The 18,190-nt window shown below is 40.4% G+C and overlaps 1 protein-coding gene across 1 annotated transcript in view; it reads left to right on the top strand.

The window, feature by feature from the left end:
- Nucleotides 1–7,593, top strand: part of LOC104278496 (receptor-type tyrosine-protein phosphatase R-like) — a gene marked incomplete at its 5' end in the record, with an annotated part of 19,313 nt that extends 11,720 nt beyond the window's left edge. The window contains 2 exons of the mRNA XM_009875489.1: nucleotides 660–770; nucleotides 7,333–7,593. Coding sequence (XP_009873791.1) covers nucleotides 660–770; nucleotides 7,333–7,593 — 372 coding nt within the window. The remainder of the gene's footprint in view (nucleotides 1–659; nucleotides 771–7,332) is intronic.
- Between the last annotated feature and the right edge of the window lie 10,597 nt (nucleotides 7,594–18,190).

Genomic DNA, 18,190 nt, shown 5'->3' with positions numbered 1-18,190 from the left:
AACCCAAAGATAATGAGATTACTTTCAGCATAATCAGAATTAGAGATAGATGGATAATGAGATTACTTTCAGCATAATCAGAATTTTTTACATCTGCACGTGTAGGTGTGCGTGTACTCTAAAGGTGACGGAGTCAGGGCTTTCCAGCTCACGAAGGCAAACTGGCGGGTCACCTGCTCTTTGCTCCTGTGTCAAGTGTAAACAGTCCCGAGGATGGCGCGTGGGTGCTGGGGCAGGAGATAAGCGCTGGAGAGAAAGAGGCAGGGCGAGCAGTCCCTGCAGCCCGGGTGGGAGCACGGCCCCTTTACCTGGTGAGCCAGGTGGTTTCCAAGAAAGATCGGGGTGTGGGGGGGGGCCTTGTTTTCTTACCTGTAACCAGCCTGTGGCTCCTGGTGGAGGATTATCTCGGCAGCCATGGAGAAGGTCTTAGACCATCTCGTGAGGGCTCCTGGGTCACAGGCTGGCAGAGCGCAGGCGGGGTGTGTGGCCAAGGTGGGGGGTGAATAGCAGCGTTCACATGGAGTGCCATATACTGTGGAATGTGAACTGGGACAAAGCTGAGGAGGGTGATTAATGCCTGACGAGAGCTATTTAATCTGCGCACGATACTGTGTAACTTTTTCTCTCTTCCTCTTTCTGTTTTATTGCTTTAAAAAAAGAAAAATGTTTTGCAAGGCCAGCGTGAAGCGGACAAAATCTGGAGCAAAGAAGGATTTTATGCGATTGTCATATTTCTCAGCATCTTCGTCATTCTAGTAACTTGTTTAATGGTAAGTTTCCTTTTTATCTTTTTTTTACTGTTATTTACTTCATGCCTTCCTTGGTCTGACAGAGTCTTGGTCTTAGTAGAGCCACATATTCTTTACATGAGAGATGTTTTCTCAAAGCTGTTAAAAATTCAGGTACAAGGTTAAGAGTTGGTTGCTCTCACTGAGAAAACAAAGTTTGAAGAACCACATTTCTTGGTGTATTGAAGACTGTAACTAGAAGGAAGCTGAAGAAAAAAATAATGGGCTCTTAAATCTGAAGAGTAACTGTGTTGTGACGTGAGTGATGACTTTTCAACCTTTTTACTAAGGTGCCAGGATCCCTGAAGCCACATTAGCTGCCTGTATTTCAGTTTTATTGCATAGTAGAAACAACACCACGTTGATGCAGTTCTGAGAGTGTGTGTTGGTATTCATGTATTAAGTACACAAATTTTAAACTGAAATGATTACTAAGTACATGAAGGAGTGATTGTATTTTTGAACAACTTTGCTGTTCACATTGTAGGAGTTCAGTGGCAAGTTTTCTGGGCATTAAACACACTTCTGATACACTAAGTATAAGATGTGCAAGGGACGCACAGAAGATGAACAATGTTACCATACCACTGACTTTCATAGGGTAATTTTTGCATTTTTTCCAGTGTTATATCTCACATAATTTCCTTCTCTGAATTGTATATTTCTTCTGTGGTGCATAAATATAAGGGTATGACAATTATCAGCATTTATGAACATATAGTATCTTGGAGTCTTTTGAGATATTTTGCCTTCAAACACATTTATTTTTTTTAACCTAGATGAATTTCCCACCTAATATGGAAAGAATGCTCAAACTGAAAGTATTAATAAATGATCACATTTATAATGAAATCTTATTTAAGCTTTTAATGTCTCCCTAAGATTTGAAAAGCACTTATTTTCTCACAAAATTTGCTGCTTTATAAAATTTCTACTTCCCGATCATCTCCATTTCTTTCTGCCATCTCATTCAAAACTAGGAGAGTAACTCTAGAAGTACCAACTTTCACTCAGACTTTTTCAATTGGAGAAGCAGATATTTTGGTCATTACTGACTGTTTAGCTGGAAGATTGTGGGAAGTGGTGTCTGTCCTTTTCCTGGTACTACACAGTATTTTCATTAATTATTTGGAAGGCATAGACAGTGTTGGGAATTGTAAGCTTTGTGGAGGACAGTATCAGAACTTAAAATATGGTTAAGGTGCTGGAGAAAAGACAGGAAGAAGAACTCTAATCATGTGTATCGATACAATGTAGGAAATATGTGGCAAAGCAACAGATCTGCAGGAAAGGTTCCAGCAGTACTGCAGAGCACACAGTGAAATAAATGAGTAACATCGCACTGTTGCAAAAAATACACCTCTTGCCTGGGATGTATAAATGAGGATATGTCATTCAGCTTGTCTCTTGTAATAATTTGGTTGTAGGATCATGTCTTACTCATTCTCTGTGGTCTCATTTGGGTACAACACTTACGAAAAATGTCAGGCAATTATAGTGGGGAGGAGATACAAGAGTGATCCAAGATAGAGTAAAACATGAAATAATTCGGTTTATTTATGACAGAAAAGCAAAGAGAAACATGATCATTCTCAAACATGGAAATATTTCAACTACTGTAGTTAGGAAGAAAATAATACTTTCTCCACTGGGAGTTGGAAAAGAAGCAAAATTTTTGAAAGAATTCTTTGACTGACTCATTAGAATGAGCTTTGTTAGCCCATGGGTCACTAGACCCTGGAGGGCATTGCTTGAGGATGCTCAGGAGTTTTTGCCCATTGAGGTTTTAGGCAAGCATCTGTCAGGAATAGTTTGGGTTAGCCAACCTGGAGTTAGGGCAGAGGTAAATATTAGCAGACTCCTTGAACTCCCTTCCAGATGGATTTACTACGATGCTGTGGTCTTTTCTGCAGGTATCCCCCTTTCTATCCTCTCCCAGGTCTAACCTATATCTTTATATGTGCTGCTGGTTAAATTCTGTAAATGGAAACCTTCTCCGATTTTGCCAGGATCTGCTGATAGATGGAGTATGTGCAATCTATAAGGCTAACAAACAGTTTTTCCATCTCATTTTATGTGCATCAGGGTGGTAGATTTATAAAAAGTAGGAATTCAGTATTACAAATTCAGCCATTGCCATCCTATCAGACCATTCAGCTTTAGCATAAGTTATTAGGGTTCATCCTAAGTAGCATTCTAAAGCCACCAAAATGCAGGCTCTTTTTGAAGTTACAAGGTAGGTACTTGTTTGTCCATAAGTGGTTGTTTCTAGTTTAGAGGGTCCAAAAAGCAGAAAACTTAACTTGTATCTGTAAATGACTTGGAAATGTGCTTCAAAGAGTGGACTAGGAAGTACTTTAAGTGCTGATTATGATGATCAACAGTGCTCGATGTAAGGCAGCTGAATTGTCAGAGTTATCTCTTTGTTCTGTGTAATTTCTACAGAAAAGGTAAAATGTACAGCCTTGTCTCTTACCTGAGTTTTAGAAGCTGTGATTCTTCCCTGTGCTGAGAGCACACTGTGCATTAACAGCTTTTAGGCTTCTTAATGCTTGGCTGGGATTTAACAAATATCTGCCCTCTATGCATAAAAATCTACAGTGCAGAGTATTGCTAAACAGTGAAATACAGCAGTATATAATCTATGTTCTGACTTGTAAATTGTACCTCTGAGATAATCTTGTGTATTTTCTCAGCTAGTCATTGTTGTCATGGTATGGGAACCTCTTGCATCCCAGGAGTGATTCATCATATGTGGAAGCTTATTGCTATCCTCATCATGGGCTGACCATGGGCTCACTTCCTCTGGGAACATTGTACATAAGTTATAAAGGCTGACAACCAAAGTGCTAAGTAAGAAATATTTTTAACACTCCTATATGTAATACAGTTCTCTGGTTTTTTACTTTACATTGATAGAGAAGTAACTGAGCCATCACCAAAATTTACTAAATAACGCAATATTTGATGGTGGGTTAAATTATTAACAATCATATTCCTTACTAATTTTTCCTGGTTTAATAAACTACTATGTTTTCAGAATATTTTTTTAATACATACATATAAATAGCTGTTGAGTAGTTTGGAAGTATCACTTTCAGATTATGACATATTGGTAGCTAGTCATTTTAAGAGGATTTTCTAAATGTTCTTCCCACTAAAAGGTAATAAAAAAATAGGACTTTTTTAGTTTAAAATAATGAAAGACATGAACTTTGAGCAACTTGAGCTGTGAAAGATGTCCCTGCAGGGAGGTTGGACTTGGTGGTCTTTAAAGGTCCCTTCCAACAGAAACTAATCTATGAATTTACAATTCCGTGTACTTTGCCTTGTCAACAAATTTTGAGGATCTAAATTTCTACTACTCTCTCCAGTGTTTTAATGAGTTACTTACAGTTATTTGATGTTTGGGAGACAGTTACTTATGTGCTAAATATTTCTTCAGCTTCATGATTGTATTTTGGCATTTCTTTAACAAGAGGAATATCAAATAACAAAAAAAATGCATTCCAGAGTCAAATTTTCAAATGACTTGTCTCTTGCTCTTAAACTTAAAAGTTTCAGGATTCATAAAGTGGTGCAGAAGCTCTGAAAGCACTTTGTAGAACATATCCAACTAACTAATGCCTATCAACTTCAGCTTTTGCCAGTTTAAAAATTTAAATCAAAATTAACAGTATGTATTTTATCATACTTCAAGAGTGTTTAAGCCATCTTGAAATTAGGAGGTTTGTCTATAAACTACTCCAAGGTTGTCTCAATTCTTTTCTTCTGCTTCCGCAGAACTTCTTACAGTACGTTCACGCTATGGTACCCAAATGCCTCCTAGTAATACATCAAACAACCTGACTAACATCTGTCACATTTTTGTTCTTTCAACCCTTCCCCAGGGTTTGAGGGAAATTTTGTTAGCTGGTGTTCTTCTCATGCATACACATGTGCAATAACTCTGCTTCTGCAGAGATACACAGCCTCACACACGTGTTGATTAGTACTTGTTGGAGAGAATGCTTTTAATTAGAGTGAACTGTCCTAATTTCCATGTTTTCTGGAAGATTTTACTATGCAGTCATGTGTGCCCTAAATATCTCTAGGAAAACGAGTTTTCCTATCATTGTTCCACATAAACATTGCTAAGATACTAATTCTGGAGACATTGTTATCTCATTGGGATTTCCTCTTGCTTGCTGAAGATGAATTAAAACAGTTTCCACTGGTATTTTGAATGGGTAGGTAGGAGTCACTGCCCAAGCTTTGCAGAAATCTGAGCAGAGATATAAGGAGTGAATGGCAGCACCCTGTCATTCTTCCACATAAGCTGAGTCAAAGAGAAGGCAGAAAAAGAAGTTATTTTCCATTTGCACTGTGGCTTTGAACCCTAGGCTTAATATATGAAAAAATTATAGCTGCCCCACCTTGTGTTTTCTGGAAGATGGTACCTTGTGTGGTTCAGTTGCTCTGTGCCTCTTGATTAGCCTCCCAATGAATTATCTGGGCTATCAGTAAAACATCAGTTTTCCTAATTTAGGGGCTTCACATCTGTTTCCATTGGTACAGATTCTGTATGGATGTGTTTAAGCTGATTTGAAATATGAGTAGAACTAAGGTTTTCCCTTTTCAGAGCTTGGCGATTGGACTGATCTTGCTATTTTTGGCCTTTTCTGTTTATTTGGCTTTCATCTGAAATTCCTTAAAAACATGATGGCCCTGACCACACTCTCTGAGGAAAGTGTGTTAACTCTTAGATCAAATGTGGTTCTTGAGATTTTTTTTCAAGTTCTGCTGGTGGCAGGCTATCTTTTTCCTTAGGATCTAATAATGGACTATTTTTTTAAAAAATGAAATAATATTTCTCCACATTTTGGGGAGTAAAAAACCATAATTATGTGGGTCTCCAAGGGATGAAACTGTCAAAATATATCAATGACAAGAAAGTATAGTTAACATTGTCATGATTATGAATGAGCTGTGTATCTCTGGGTTACCAGAAACAAAATGAGACCGAAGCCATCACAGGAGGAAAAGAGAGTTAAAATATTTCAAGTCCCTGTTTTATCTTTATTGATACTTGTGTCCTTGTTTCACGGTAGGGTTGGGTTTTTTTCTGCAAAATAATGACAAAGAGCACCTTATCTTATCCATGCAATTTAATTCTAAACTCTTCTGAATGAACAGATGGTTTATGTAGCTAAGTCTTGTTTAACGGGTGTATTGCTAATGACATTAGGTCAGTTCTCAGTTAAACCTCTAATGCTAATCCTTGAAAAAACAAACTCATCAGACATATCCAGTCTTCATTGGAAAGCTACAGAGTGATAGATCTTTATGTGGTGCTAGCAGAGCAACAGCTGTCAAAGAACTTCTGTCTTGCAGCAGAAAAATGCTTTGGTCTAGGCTTTGTCTTTATGGCTTTGCAAACCGGGATGTAATCTGAATGCTTTATGGCAACAGATAAAGCAGAATAGAAGGTATAAAACTATCTGCAGACACCTTCAAAAAGCTGTGTGAGTGCCTTTCACCCACCTCCACACAATACTTACAATAGTAATTCTCATAAGTTTCATAGGTTGTAGTGCACATTTTGAAAATGGCACACAACTATAGCTGAGAAATCGTTTTCTGCATTCCCCTCAGGAGAGATAAGATGTGTTAAAGAGGCATAACACAAGTTCCTCTGGAGTAACATTACTGAGCACCCGCTACCTGCCAGCCGTCACCAAGCCAATGGGCAGCAATGTCAGTGTGAAGTTTGGTGAAAAAGGATCAGTACAACTTCTGAAAGCAGCTTTTGCTGCAGATATCTAACAACCAAGCTCATAAGCAATAGGTGGACAGAGAATCCTGGTATTACAGTATGTTCAGACATCAATGTCTTAGCAATTGTAAAACATACTTTTCTGAAAAGATTCTTAAAGAACTTCATAGGCCATGAATTGCTTTGACTTTATTCCAGAACAGGTTATGTTTCTCTGAGGATATTGAAGGGATATCCTTATCCTGAAGAGTATATCAGAGTAGTATCAGTCTACCATTACAAAATGGCCTAGTAAAGTTACTCTGTTCAACCATCAACTCCATGAAAAATGTGTAAGAGAACATCTGCTTTACAACAGAGGCTGCTATAGAGACATGTACCTGGATAATACCATGAGCGTCTATTTTATTTTGTGTTCTTGCCTCTATTGTGTTAAAATTCTTACAAATTTTTCTACAATTACTTACTTTATCAGTATTTCCTTCTTCACAACGTCTTTTGTAACTATTTTCCATTCTGTGTTTGTCCTTTTAGTAATACAGCTGCTGGCATTAGAAATAGTTACTGGCTCACAATGAGAACTGTTAAAATCCCTACCACCCACGTGCACACACTGTGGTTTATGTAATGGAAATATTTATCCTGTTTGGGAAACACCATGTAACACAACTTGCGGCTTACCTTCTAGGAATGAAAGCTACGTATAGCAATCTTATCCAGCATTTACGATACTTTTCTTGCCTTCTTTACCTGGTAGTTGAGATTGGACTTTCCATTTTATTTCTTTAGGTTCTGTACAGGTTAAAGGAGAAGATCCAGTTGTCACTGAGACAGGAGAAGGAGAAGAAGCAGGAGATCCACCTCTCGCCCCTTCCCCTGCAGTCATCTCAGTCTAAGACCACCAACAGCATGGTCCAGCCTGAACAGACTCCAAAAGTTGTCAATGTTGTAGTGGACCCTCAAGGCCAATGTGTTCCTGAGCTCAAACCTCCCCTGTGTGCCAGTCCATCTCCTTTCAGAATGAAACCTGTGGGGCTCCAGGAAAGGTAGGATGGTGCCTGGCATGTTCAAGATTTATTCTGCTTTGTTATACTCAGGCTGCGTAATTTCATATGTGTCTTTTCTGTCAGTTGGAGACTTTGCCATGTGGACATCTGAGAAGTGGGATTTTAGTGTGTTAATATCTATCTCAGGTATTCACTCCTTTCCTTTTCTTTTCATGTGAGCAAAGTTACAGAAGTCTGGGCTGAGATTAACTGCACTACTGTAATTCTTTTCACTAATTTGTTTCTTCTTTCCAACAGTTGCTCCAAAGAAATAGTTATTAATTTTCCACTGATTTTTCTCTGTTTTGATCCTGGAGATCCTGGCAGAGGGCACAAGGGCTGGTTGTGTTTAGTAAGCAAAGGACATTCTCATTGTCAGGGAGTCCCTAACACATGGGAAACTTAGAAAGAAAAAACATTTACACCGAGTGCATTTACCAATCTCATACAGTGTTTCTATGATCACCATTAGATATTTTTTCTTCTTAAATCCAGCTTTCCATCATGGTTGGGATGCAGTCTAAGGTCTATGGGCTTTACAAAAAAGAGAAAGAAGTGATTAGTACTGAAACCAATCCTTGTTTGCAGCTCCTCAGAAATACTTGGGCACCAAATCTTGCCACTCATTCTACCTTTCAAAAACTGGGCCAGTGCTCTTTTTATAAAGCTAGTTATTCTTCTCACAGGAGAATGCACACTGACATCTGTCTCTCCTCTCTTAGAAAGCTGTATAATTTCTTGCCTGATGGCTGCAGGCTGCTTTCATAAAGCATCAGTGCTCTGAATAACTAACGCAGCATGTAGCCATGCAGCTGAACTCTTCTACCCCAGCACAGACGATAAATGGAAGAACAGACACCACGCAGATATGACGAGGAAATCAGAAAGAAAAGGAGACCAAGCAAATCCTTGTCTGTGAGGACTCTCAGAGTTGAGCAGTAACCCTGATTCAGCCTACACCACAGGATTTCAATGAGAGTGATTTTATCAATGGTTTTATGAGCCACAGACAGAGCTACATGAGGGGGATTGATTCTTACATGAGCAGAAGATGCTGAAAGGCAGAGCTGTCATAAAATATGTAGTGATAATCACTGCAGCTAAAAAAAAGTAGGGAATTGAGGAAACAAGTTAATACATTTTGATAGTTGCACTTGTTCCACAAGATCCTGAAAATAATGCACGTGAGCATGGGGATCACAGAGCTTGTTTATCATACCTAGTACCTAACATATCATATGTAATAGATGAGAGAGACTAGGGTGGAGGAATTTGCAGAGGGAGTTTTTACTTCAGGACCAGGGGAGATTTTTTTCTGTTGCTCAAACAAAGAAAATAGAAACTATTGATCTAGGATCTTAATTTCCACCACTGCAGGTAGGAACTTCTCATTTAATGTTCCTAAACCAAATTTCATCCTTTGGAAGGACAAAGTTCTGCATCAGATGTGCAAAATGGAGAGCTGAGATACAAAGAGAAAACTGAACCTGATGTTTGATGAAATAAACCAGGCACTTCAGCTTATTACTAAGGAAAAAAAAGGAAAAAAAAATGAAGGAACTGAGCACTTCAGTTTCTACTGTAAAAGAACACTAAAAAGCCACTGAAAAACTGAAAGCAACTGCGATAACATCCCATTCTGCAGTTCTTTTTGTCATGTTTAACACAGCTACACTTTTTCAGCCCAAGTCTACCTCTAAGTAATGGTAGTTTAAATTTACTCAGTAATATGAAAGTCTGGGAATGCGAAGGAGAAGACTTTAGGGAATCGGCTGTCTTCTCTTCCTCTGAAATAAGCAACTATTATTATATGTATTTCTTATTTATTTACTATATCCTGTACTACGAACACATTTGGACACTTTTTGACATACAGAAGCACTGGATGCAAAAATTAATAATGCAGCAACACATTTTGGCTTGGACATTGTCTAATGACCAGCTATGTGAGCAGTTTAAAACCCCTCTCCACCTTTCCCACAATAACCTTGCCCTGTTCAACCTTAGGCCATCCTTGTTACACATGGGAGCGATGGACCTTATAGCACGGATCTGCACACTGCAAGCAGCACGCTGTGCACAAAACAGTCTGCTTGCAGCCCTTTTACTGTCAGTAGGGATTGTGATCAAGGCTAGCGGTCCCCTCCTGCTCATAGCCACAGCTTGGGGGCACCCATTCAATAATATTTGCTACCCTGAGTTTGAGTTCTGCTGGGGAAGAAGCGCTTGGCAGGCTAGTGTAGATATGGCAGTTCCTCGACAAATTTAGCATTGATATTCCTTTGGCCAGATGACTTGACAGTGGTTCCTGAGTGCTATTTTCTGACCATCCAAACTCCCTAGTCTGATTCCTTAAGTGTGATCCATAGTCATGAAATGCCTAGTATGATCCAGATCAAATTGTATCTCTTGAAAGAGAAATCAATGGACCACGAGCCAGACCAGGGAGCGAGCCAAGTGCTGTGCCTAGCCATATAGCTGGAAGTTTGTGACAGTATCTCTGACGGATGGAGCAGAGAAGCTGGATGATGCCAGCCTTTCAAGCTCTTCCTACTCTGCACACTCGGTGGTGATTTAGGAGCACATCTAAACACAAAAATGTGATGGAACTGAGTTGTCACAAAGAATCACATCAGCATCTGGCTCTCTGAACCTTTCTATTTTGAATAGGAATAGCATTGACTGATACTGAGACAGACAAACTGTTAATTGACAACCGTCCATAGATCACAAGGTTTCTGGGAGTTTATCCAGCTTCTTAAAATGTATTTTGCTTCTGAGTACTAGAACCAAGCCCATGAACTTTTTTTTTATTTTTTTTTTCTGGAAAGGCTCTCACTCAGCTCTTTCTGCTTAGGCACAGATTACCCAACATTTACGCTCCCGAACGCCGCGGCCGATGCTCCTGCGAGGACGCTGCGGGCGCTTTGCCGGGTGCGGGGAGGGTGACACCTAGAGCCGGCCGGCAGCACTGCCGACCCCACTCCCGCACCCAGGCGGCCGGAATGGCCTCTTCTCTGGAGGAAAGTTGGTCGGTCGCCTGGTCAGGGCGGTAACTGGCCCGGCGGCCTGGGGAGGCGAGTTACTTCCCTGGCTGCTGCCGAGGGATGCTCACCCTTGCCCAGCTGGGCAAGGGACGGAGGGGTGGTGGCCGAGAGAGACACGAGACAAGAAGAGGCGTCGACCCCTTTCTGTTACAATTAATAATAGATGCTGGGAGCGGCAAGTGAAGGGCCGTCTTCAGAGCCCCCAGGAATCCTCTGTTCAATACAGAATGCTTCAAAGCTGCTCTCTTGTGGTGGTTTCGCAAGTGCTGCTCCTTTGCAGGAATAACCTCTCCCTCGACAACTCCCACAGTGCTGGTACTGACCGAAGGAGTGGGCGAGCTAATGTTCTCCTGTGGGTGTCTTCACTGATGAGCTGTCACAATATCACAGCGCCCATTCCTGAATTTAGGATGTAAATGATCCTTTTCTCTTCAGTGAGTATATCCATGAATATTGCATAAGCGTTTATTTTTCTACTCAGGCTTTTATAGGTTCATATGAATAATATATACTTTTTCTTTCAGCAGAGTAAGGCTTCATTTTATTCTGCTGCTTGGCCGAAAATTCATCTTGATATGAATGTTCCCAGCCAAAATCAGAATCTGGCATAGTAGGATAAATTTCATTCTGATATGTCAAGCATTTAAAAATCTTAGAACAAGCAGTGAGTTGCTAAAACACAAGCTTGGTGGGGATATAAATATAAATAAGTTACCATGCCAGCACCTTATTCACTTGTTTTACAACTGGATTTACCTTTACCCTACCCACTGCTGCTGTGAATTTTAGTTCTGATATTATTTGCAGCTAGGACAACTGTATTTCAACTAACTAGTGCACAGTATACTGTTTTGTTCAAATTAGTTGCTATCTAGCATGCAAAAATACACAGAGGAAAAGAAAATGAGGAAAATCTCTTTTCTACTGTATGTGTTAAAAAACACAAGCAGTGCTTTGGAAAGCCTTCTCAAGCATTTGTATTCCATCCTGTGGCTATTGCACCTAAATAATCAGTGGGAAAAATCACAGCACTATGTTTTCTCAGCCTGTTATATATTCACTGGAAAAGTACTCTGTCTAAAAGGGAGAGATCCTCGTGCTCACATATCAGGATTCTAAGGGCATGCAGGACTCTCATTCAGACCAACCATTTTGTGTGTGCTTCGTGCTCTGGTTTTTGGGTTGTTGTTTTTTCCTCTGCAAATAAATATAAGACAGCGGCAAACAGAATAGGGAAAAGTTTGGGGAATAGGGCAAAAATCTGGCAGAATTTTTTTCTCCAGTTCTAGTAAATATTCAGTGGACATACAGTGAGTATAGCTCACTGTAAGTATAATGAAATAAAATAATGTGTATCATAAAGCTGCTAAACGTTCACCCCTGTCCGCTTCCTTATAATATGAGAAATCAAATAATATATCCTGATAAAAAGACAATATTTTTTAAAATTATTAAAAACGATATGTTCAGATAACCCGTACTAATCTGTGAAACTCACACCAACAGATAAAGTTTGAATCAGGATTGTATCAGCAAGAGATAGTCACACACATAGTCACACAAATAATGAGAACAATAAATATTCTCTCTCTGCCTTTGGCATCCTTCCTTAGACACATCTTGTATTTGACACCTTTACAGAGAACACTGTGGACAGTTTGGGCTTCACATTTGGAGGTGGAAGAAAATTCCTATGTTAGTACTGATAACTTTTCTCTTTTACTAGTTATTCTGTACTGACACAGAAATTAAATTATTGTTCCAGCCACCTATACAATTTCTGTGCCCGTGTGGATGACAATTGCTGTGGATCACAAACATTAACTCTAATACCTATATTCCTGATATTGAAAAGCAATATCTCTTAAAATGAATGATTATCTTAACAATACTATCTGTCAAATACACCCCCTGGTTCAACCTCATAATGTATGTTCGATCCAGGGTGAAAAACCTGATGTGCTGTTTACTTCATTGGTGTAATGGCAGCTGCATCTTAGGATACCAAATCTCTGCTCCAATAGATGAGAAAAATTTCCAACAATTCTCTTTGGTTCTGTTCTGATTTTTAGATCACAGAGCACAGTTGCTGCAAATATAATTATGGTGTTGCTGATCTGTAATCTTTATACAAAACCATCCATTGTGAGTAATCTTTTCAAGTAATGCTCAGAGGGTAGCACCTTGCAATTGAACTACGGTAAACATGCCAGGTTTTGTAGTTTGTGACACAAGTATGGGAACTTAATATATTTACAGGAAGAGGCCCTGAATTTCCTGGCTAAAATATACTAGCTTTGCATAGATTTGGAGGATAAATTTACCCTATTGTGTGGAGCTGAATATGCTTTCTGCATTCTTAATTTAAATCCTAGGGATTGTTTTCAGCAAAATGTCAGCGTAATTGTGCAACGCATAGCTATGTGCCAACACAAAAGTACTAGCTGGAGAATAGTTTTATGCTGATATCCCATCAGAAGGAATTTGCAAAGCACCGGGGACCAGTAAACTGAGTTTGAGGTGGGAAGCAAGAGTTTTTGTGCTCTAGTTCGTCCCTGCCACCAACTCATTAGAGCACTTTGGACATGACACATAAACCTCCTCCATCTGCACTTCTAAGCACCGGATTGAGGCTGGCTGGCTGGTGTGTCCTTCTGAAGAGATGCAGCAAAGATGAGAACTTTAACCTGAAGTACAGTAAAAGTCCTACATGCTACTATTTGTCCACATCATTTAAGAAGAGTGAGAGAATATAATAAAAAATAATTGAAGGACCTAAAATGCATTTCTCACATTTTGCAGAGCTCTCAGGTGTATTTGGTCCTGGTCTCTAAGATGCAATAATAAATTCAGGACACCCAGAAACACTTACTGCAGTGAGGAGGCCAGATAGAAGAGATTAGTTTGTGCCCCTACTGCCAAGCTGCCTTTACCTCCAAAGGATGGGGGCTGGATGCAGGATGCCTACTGGGAATGGTTTGTGTATGTGCTGTTTCCCAAATTGCGCCAGTGAATTGCTTTGGAGCACTCTTGTTGGCAAAGGCTAAAAATGAGCCAAGGCTGCAAGACTTGAAACGTAGCAATATTGATTGCCGCAGTTCAGTACCTGGAGTTGTTTCCTGGCACTGTTTAACTTCTGTGTCTAGACGTAGCTTGCACATGAAGAAGTGCATGGCTGATGTAGCAGCTGACATGAGGGGAGCAGTCCTGATTGTAGCGTCTGCTTACAGGCTGTACCTTTTAGTAATGCTCCCTTTGGCACAGTGTCTCCCTACAGCCCAGTGTTGTCGCTTCCCTCCTCCTTGGGCTACCCTGACTAGCTGGAAGGCCACATGGTGACTGCTGGCGCCTGCACTCTAGGTGACAGGGTAAAGGCAAAGGCTAAAAACCTGCGCTACCAGCATAGGAGAAACTGGTCTAAATGGGGAACATGAAGGGGGATCCAGCTTTAAGGGTCTCCTGCTCAGTGCCTGAGAGGTCGGTTTTAGCACATGGATTCATGACTAAAGAGAGAATAATGCTTTAATTCCAACTTGCATTTGTGTAACGTTTCTGTTTGTGCAGTCACTAACATTAGTGACTCAAATCTTTTTGCAAGCACTGGACCTTTGAGTTGCACAAATGTCTGTTCTGTCCAACCCATTACAGACGTCTGTGCTTACCTGCAGTGTAGGAAGAGGGCAGGAATGTGAATTGTCCCCTTTCTCTGGAGGGGAAGTGAACTCAGGCACCAGTTTAACAAAGACCCTTTAAAAACCATATTTTAACTATTTGACTCCTAGCTGGTTGAGAAGGTGTTTTGGTTGTGGTTAGAGCTCTTCGAATCAAAACTCTGTGGGAGTTGCCATCTAAATAAATAGATGCAAATAGCTATGTACCATCGCCCAAACTTACACCCACAGTCCATTTCCCTGCGTCTCTAGCATCTCTTGCAAATTGCTTCAGATTAGCGTGGGTAGATGGTACGTTTCCGCTCCTGGCTCTATCTCTGCTTTAAATTGTCCCACATGCCTTTTTTTTGTCTTGCAAAGAACTAAAAGCTCTTCAAAGCACATGACATTAATTTCTGGGAGTGGATAACTCAGGCAAATTAGCCCATCCTTGTTTGGAGAAATTCTTGTGGTGCAGCTTCGTAGTCTTCTCAGATGCTGGGGACTGCTTAGTTTAGCATGCAGCCCATGCTTACCCTTGGTTTTGCCTTTACAGTCCTGTGATGTTTAATCAGGAATTTTGTAGCAATTTTATTGTATTCCCAGGTCTCTTATCTGGCATTTATTCTTGTTACTTCAGTTGCTACTGGTTTTAGCTTGTACACAGGAAACCACAGTGCCAATCAGTGTCGTTCCCAAGGTGACAGGAAACCCTGTTTGGTCGGATGTTGATTGTGCTTGTCTTTACTGCTCCACCCATCGCATTTTCTTCCTTTTTGGCTTAAGTTAAGACAAATTAATCAGTGGCCGCCATCTGGTAGACAGTTTAGGTGGTTTTGCAGTGATTCGTCCAGCTGATCTTTTGAAAAGTAACACACAGCGCAAGGAACCAAGGGGAAATATCCATGTTAATATTTAAATGATTCTCAGGCCTTGGATCAGTTGAACCATTGTTGCCCTGGGCACATGAGTAATTTGAACTGAGTGGGTAATCCCCTTGTCTTGTTCAGCAGTGAGTTTGGGTTTTGAAGCACCATTTGGTCAGAGCATTAAACTCTGACCAAGCTTGCCAGTGACTGATTTCCTCAGCTCCTCTCTGCCTCTGCTTCATTTCTGTGGTTGATCAGCCCAGTCAGGGCTACTGTGACTGTTTCACCAGCTGTCCTAACGTGCCGGCAGAGTGGGACATCTGGGAAAGTGAGGAGATGCACATTAACTGAACTTGAATGCTCCAAGTATCTCGGCTCAGCCCATAGCAGGATGTGTCCATCTGTGAACGTTTACAACCCAATATAGAGCCTTTATCTGCATCATCAGGTTGGAAATTCCATACTAAGGAACAAAGAGAGGGGGAATACAACCAATTTCATTATGAGATTGGGTTACAAGCAGGATCAAGTATAGTGCCTCTCACGAGTCCTTGACTAGAGCCCACAGGTACTTATTTGAGTAAAATAAATAACTGACGTAGAAGACAGCATCCCTATCAGATATACAGGGTTTGAAATTTACAAGAAACATTGATTTTTCAGATTTGTGGGCATTATAGAAGTCTCTCTGAATGCTCCTATTAATGTCTGGTAAAGACCAATGCCTTAGATTAAAACAGAAATATTCACCTTTCCTCCTCTTTTGGAAGGTATTTCTCGGTGATAGTGCAATTTCTTCTGGCCAACTATTCCACAGGGCAGCCTAAAGCTAAATTTAACTATGTTACCCTTGATTTAAAATGTTAGGAATAGACACAGCACACAGTTGAAGAAAGAAAAGAAAAGCATCAAAGCACCTCCAAATCTACAACATAAAATATCCAAGTATATCTTTGAATTGCAGGAAGCCAGGCACCGGACAGTACTTACTAAGCATCTTACTTATATTGTAGCCATCAGTTAATATTTTAGGCCATGAATTGAATTCTTTGAATGCAATCATAATTCATTTCACTTCTGAACTCTGTTGGGAGAACACTTACAGATTATGACAGTTGACTAATTACACTGCTTATTTTCAGAAAAAAAAGGTTCTGGAAATGCAACAGACATCTCTTGTGCAGTCAGAGCTAGTATATACGGAAAGCTTAACATTTCTAGCTAGCAGAAATGTCCCTTGTTTGCAAATACACCTCTCCTCAAAGACTCCTGCGTATTAATCTGTGGGTCAAGCTATTTCTCAGCTCATGTGAAATTCTTTTCAGCATTTTTGTTAATATAGTACCTGAGATCCTCGGTCACGGATCAGGATCCCTCTGTGCAAGGCTCCATGTACACACAGAAACGAAATGATCCTCTATCAAAAAAACTTAACAATCTAAACATCAGACAAGGTAGTAGGTGCATTCAGACAATCAGAGAAGCCTCAGGAAAAAGAGGAGCATCACAGCAGAGATGAGGATGCCCCAAGTATGTTGTGACAATGGCTCAGTCCAAGAAATACTGCTCAGAATCAGTAGCTGATTTCATACGATACCGATGTTTCAGCCGGGTTCTCACCAGAGTTCTTTGTCTGCTTTGGTACCATCACATCCAAGCTGATGCATCAACTTGGTTTGATGTTGGACCTTTGCTGAGTATGGCCAACATGTTTCAGGAGCTCTTTTTATTATTTTCATAGTAAGGCAAGTGAGATATTAATGAGTTAAGGAACAGATCCAAGATGATACTGCAAATGAGTGCCCTGTCTTCATAAAATACCTGGACTCTTGAACTCTTTGTTCAGTCCTCTAACTGGTGGAGCCTGTAAGAAGATACAACAGTGATATTTCTTTCTGGGACAGGGACTTCCCTTATGTTCCCTATCAAAGAATATACTTCTGATGCTTGACAAACTGTGTGTATTGTTGTTACTAATTTATGGTAGCTATAATTATCCCTGTTATGTTAATACCGTGATTTGATAACAGGAGCAAAACAGAACACAGTGACTTCAAATGACCGCTCAAGTATGCGATAGGCATCAGAAGGGGAAGTACTGCATATAATTCCCACACAGAAAAATGTCGTTAAGTGTGAAGTTTCTCTAGGGAACTTGATCCCAATGCCTCGGAATGACCAGTAGCAGTTCTGTGGAAAGCCGTGCTGCCAACGAGAGATGGGGCTGCTGCTGGCAGGAGGCAGCTGAGCCTGCTCCTCTGCCAGGACTGGTGCTTCTACTTCCCACCGTACCCCTGGCAGCCGCATCGCCTGTCTAAGATGTCTCAAATCCTTCCTGAGTTGTAGGAAATTCCAGCAGAGGACTGCTGAATAGTCCAGAGGCTTTCAGTTCCTTTCCCTGGATTTGACAGTGGACATAACAGCGTAGCCTTACAACGAATGAAGGAAAACAGTCAGAACATCAGGAAAGTACATGACAGCTAATAAATCTAATTTGCATGGTCTTATTTCACTTTAGACTGTATTTAGCTTGTTTTGCCTCAGTGGATTTATTAGAGGTATCTGGGAAGAGAATTTGGCCACAGAGCACAATACTGAATAGGTTTGCGAAAGAAGGCATTGTGAAAACCAGTATTGTAATTAATCCCAAAGGTAATCCTCTGGCTACAGAGAATGCATTTGCTGTTTACTGATAAGATTAGAATAAAATAAATGTTTTCTGCTTCATCACAAGGATTTTCCCAAATGCAGATAACCTAAATACTTCTCTAGTCCCCACATCTAGTGTTCACTGCTCCCTGGCTCTCAGCTACAGAGCTCATTGTCCTGGGACAGTGCAGAGGTCATAAGGTGGGCTAAGAAAGCTATCTGAAGAAAAAAATCACAGAAGACCAAACACCAGACAGAAAACAACGTGGAAGCAACCTTTGGTTCAGGACATTCCTAAACTACAGAATGCCAGAAGCTGGAGGGCATACTAAAAATAAGCAGCAATTTTATTTAAATAATCAGTAATTCCTGCTTGCTCTGTTCGT

The sequence above is a fragment of the Apaloderma vittatum genome, unplaced genomic scaffold (assembly GCF_000703405.1).
Source record: "Apaloderma vittatum isolate BGI_N311 unplaced genomic scaffold, ASM70340v1 scaffold6798, whole genome shotgun sequence".
Classification (NCBI taxonomy): Eukaryota; Metazoa; Chordata; class Aves; order Trogoniformes; family Trogonidae; genus Apaloderma; species Apaloderma vittatum.
Note: the sequence above shows the minus strand (reverse complement) of the source record. Positions and strands in the feature narration are given on the sequence as shown.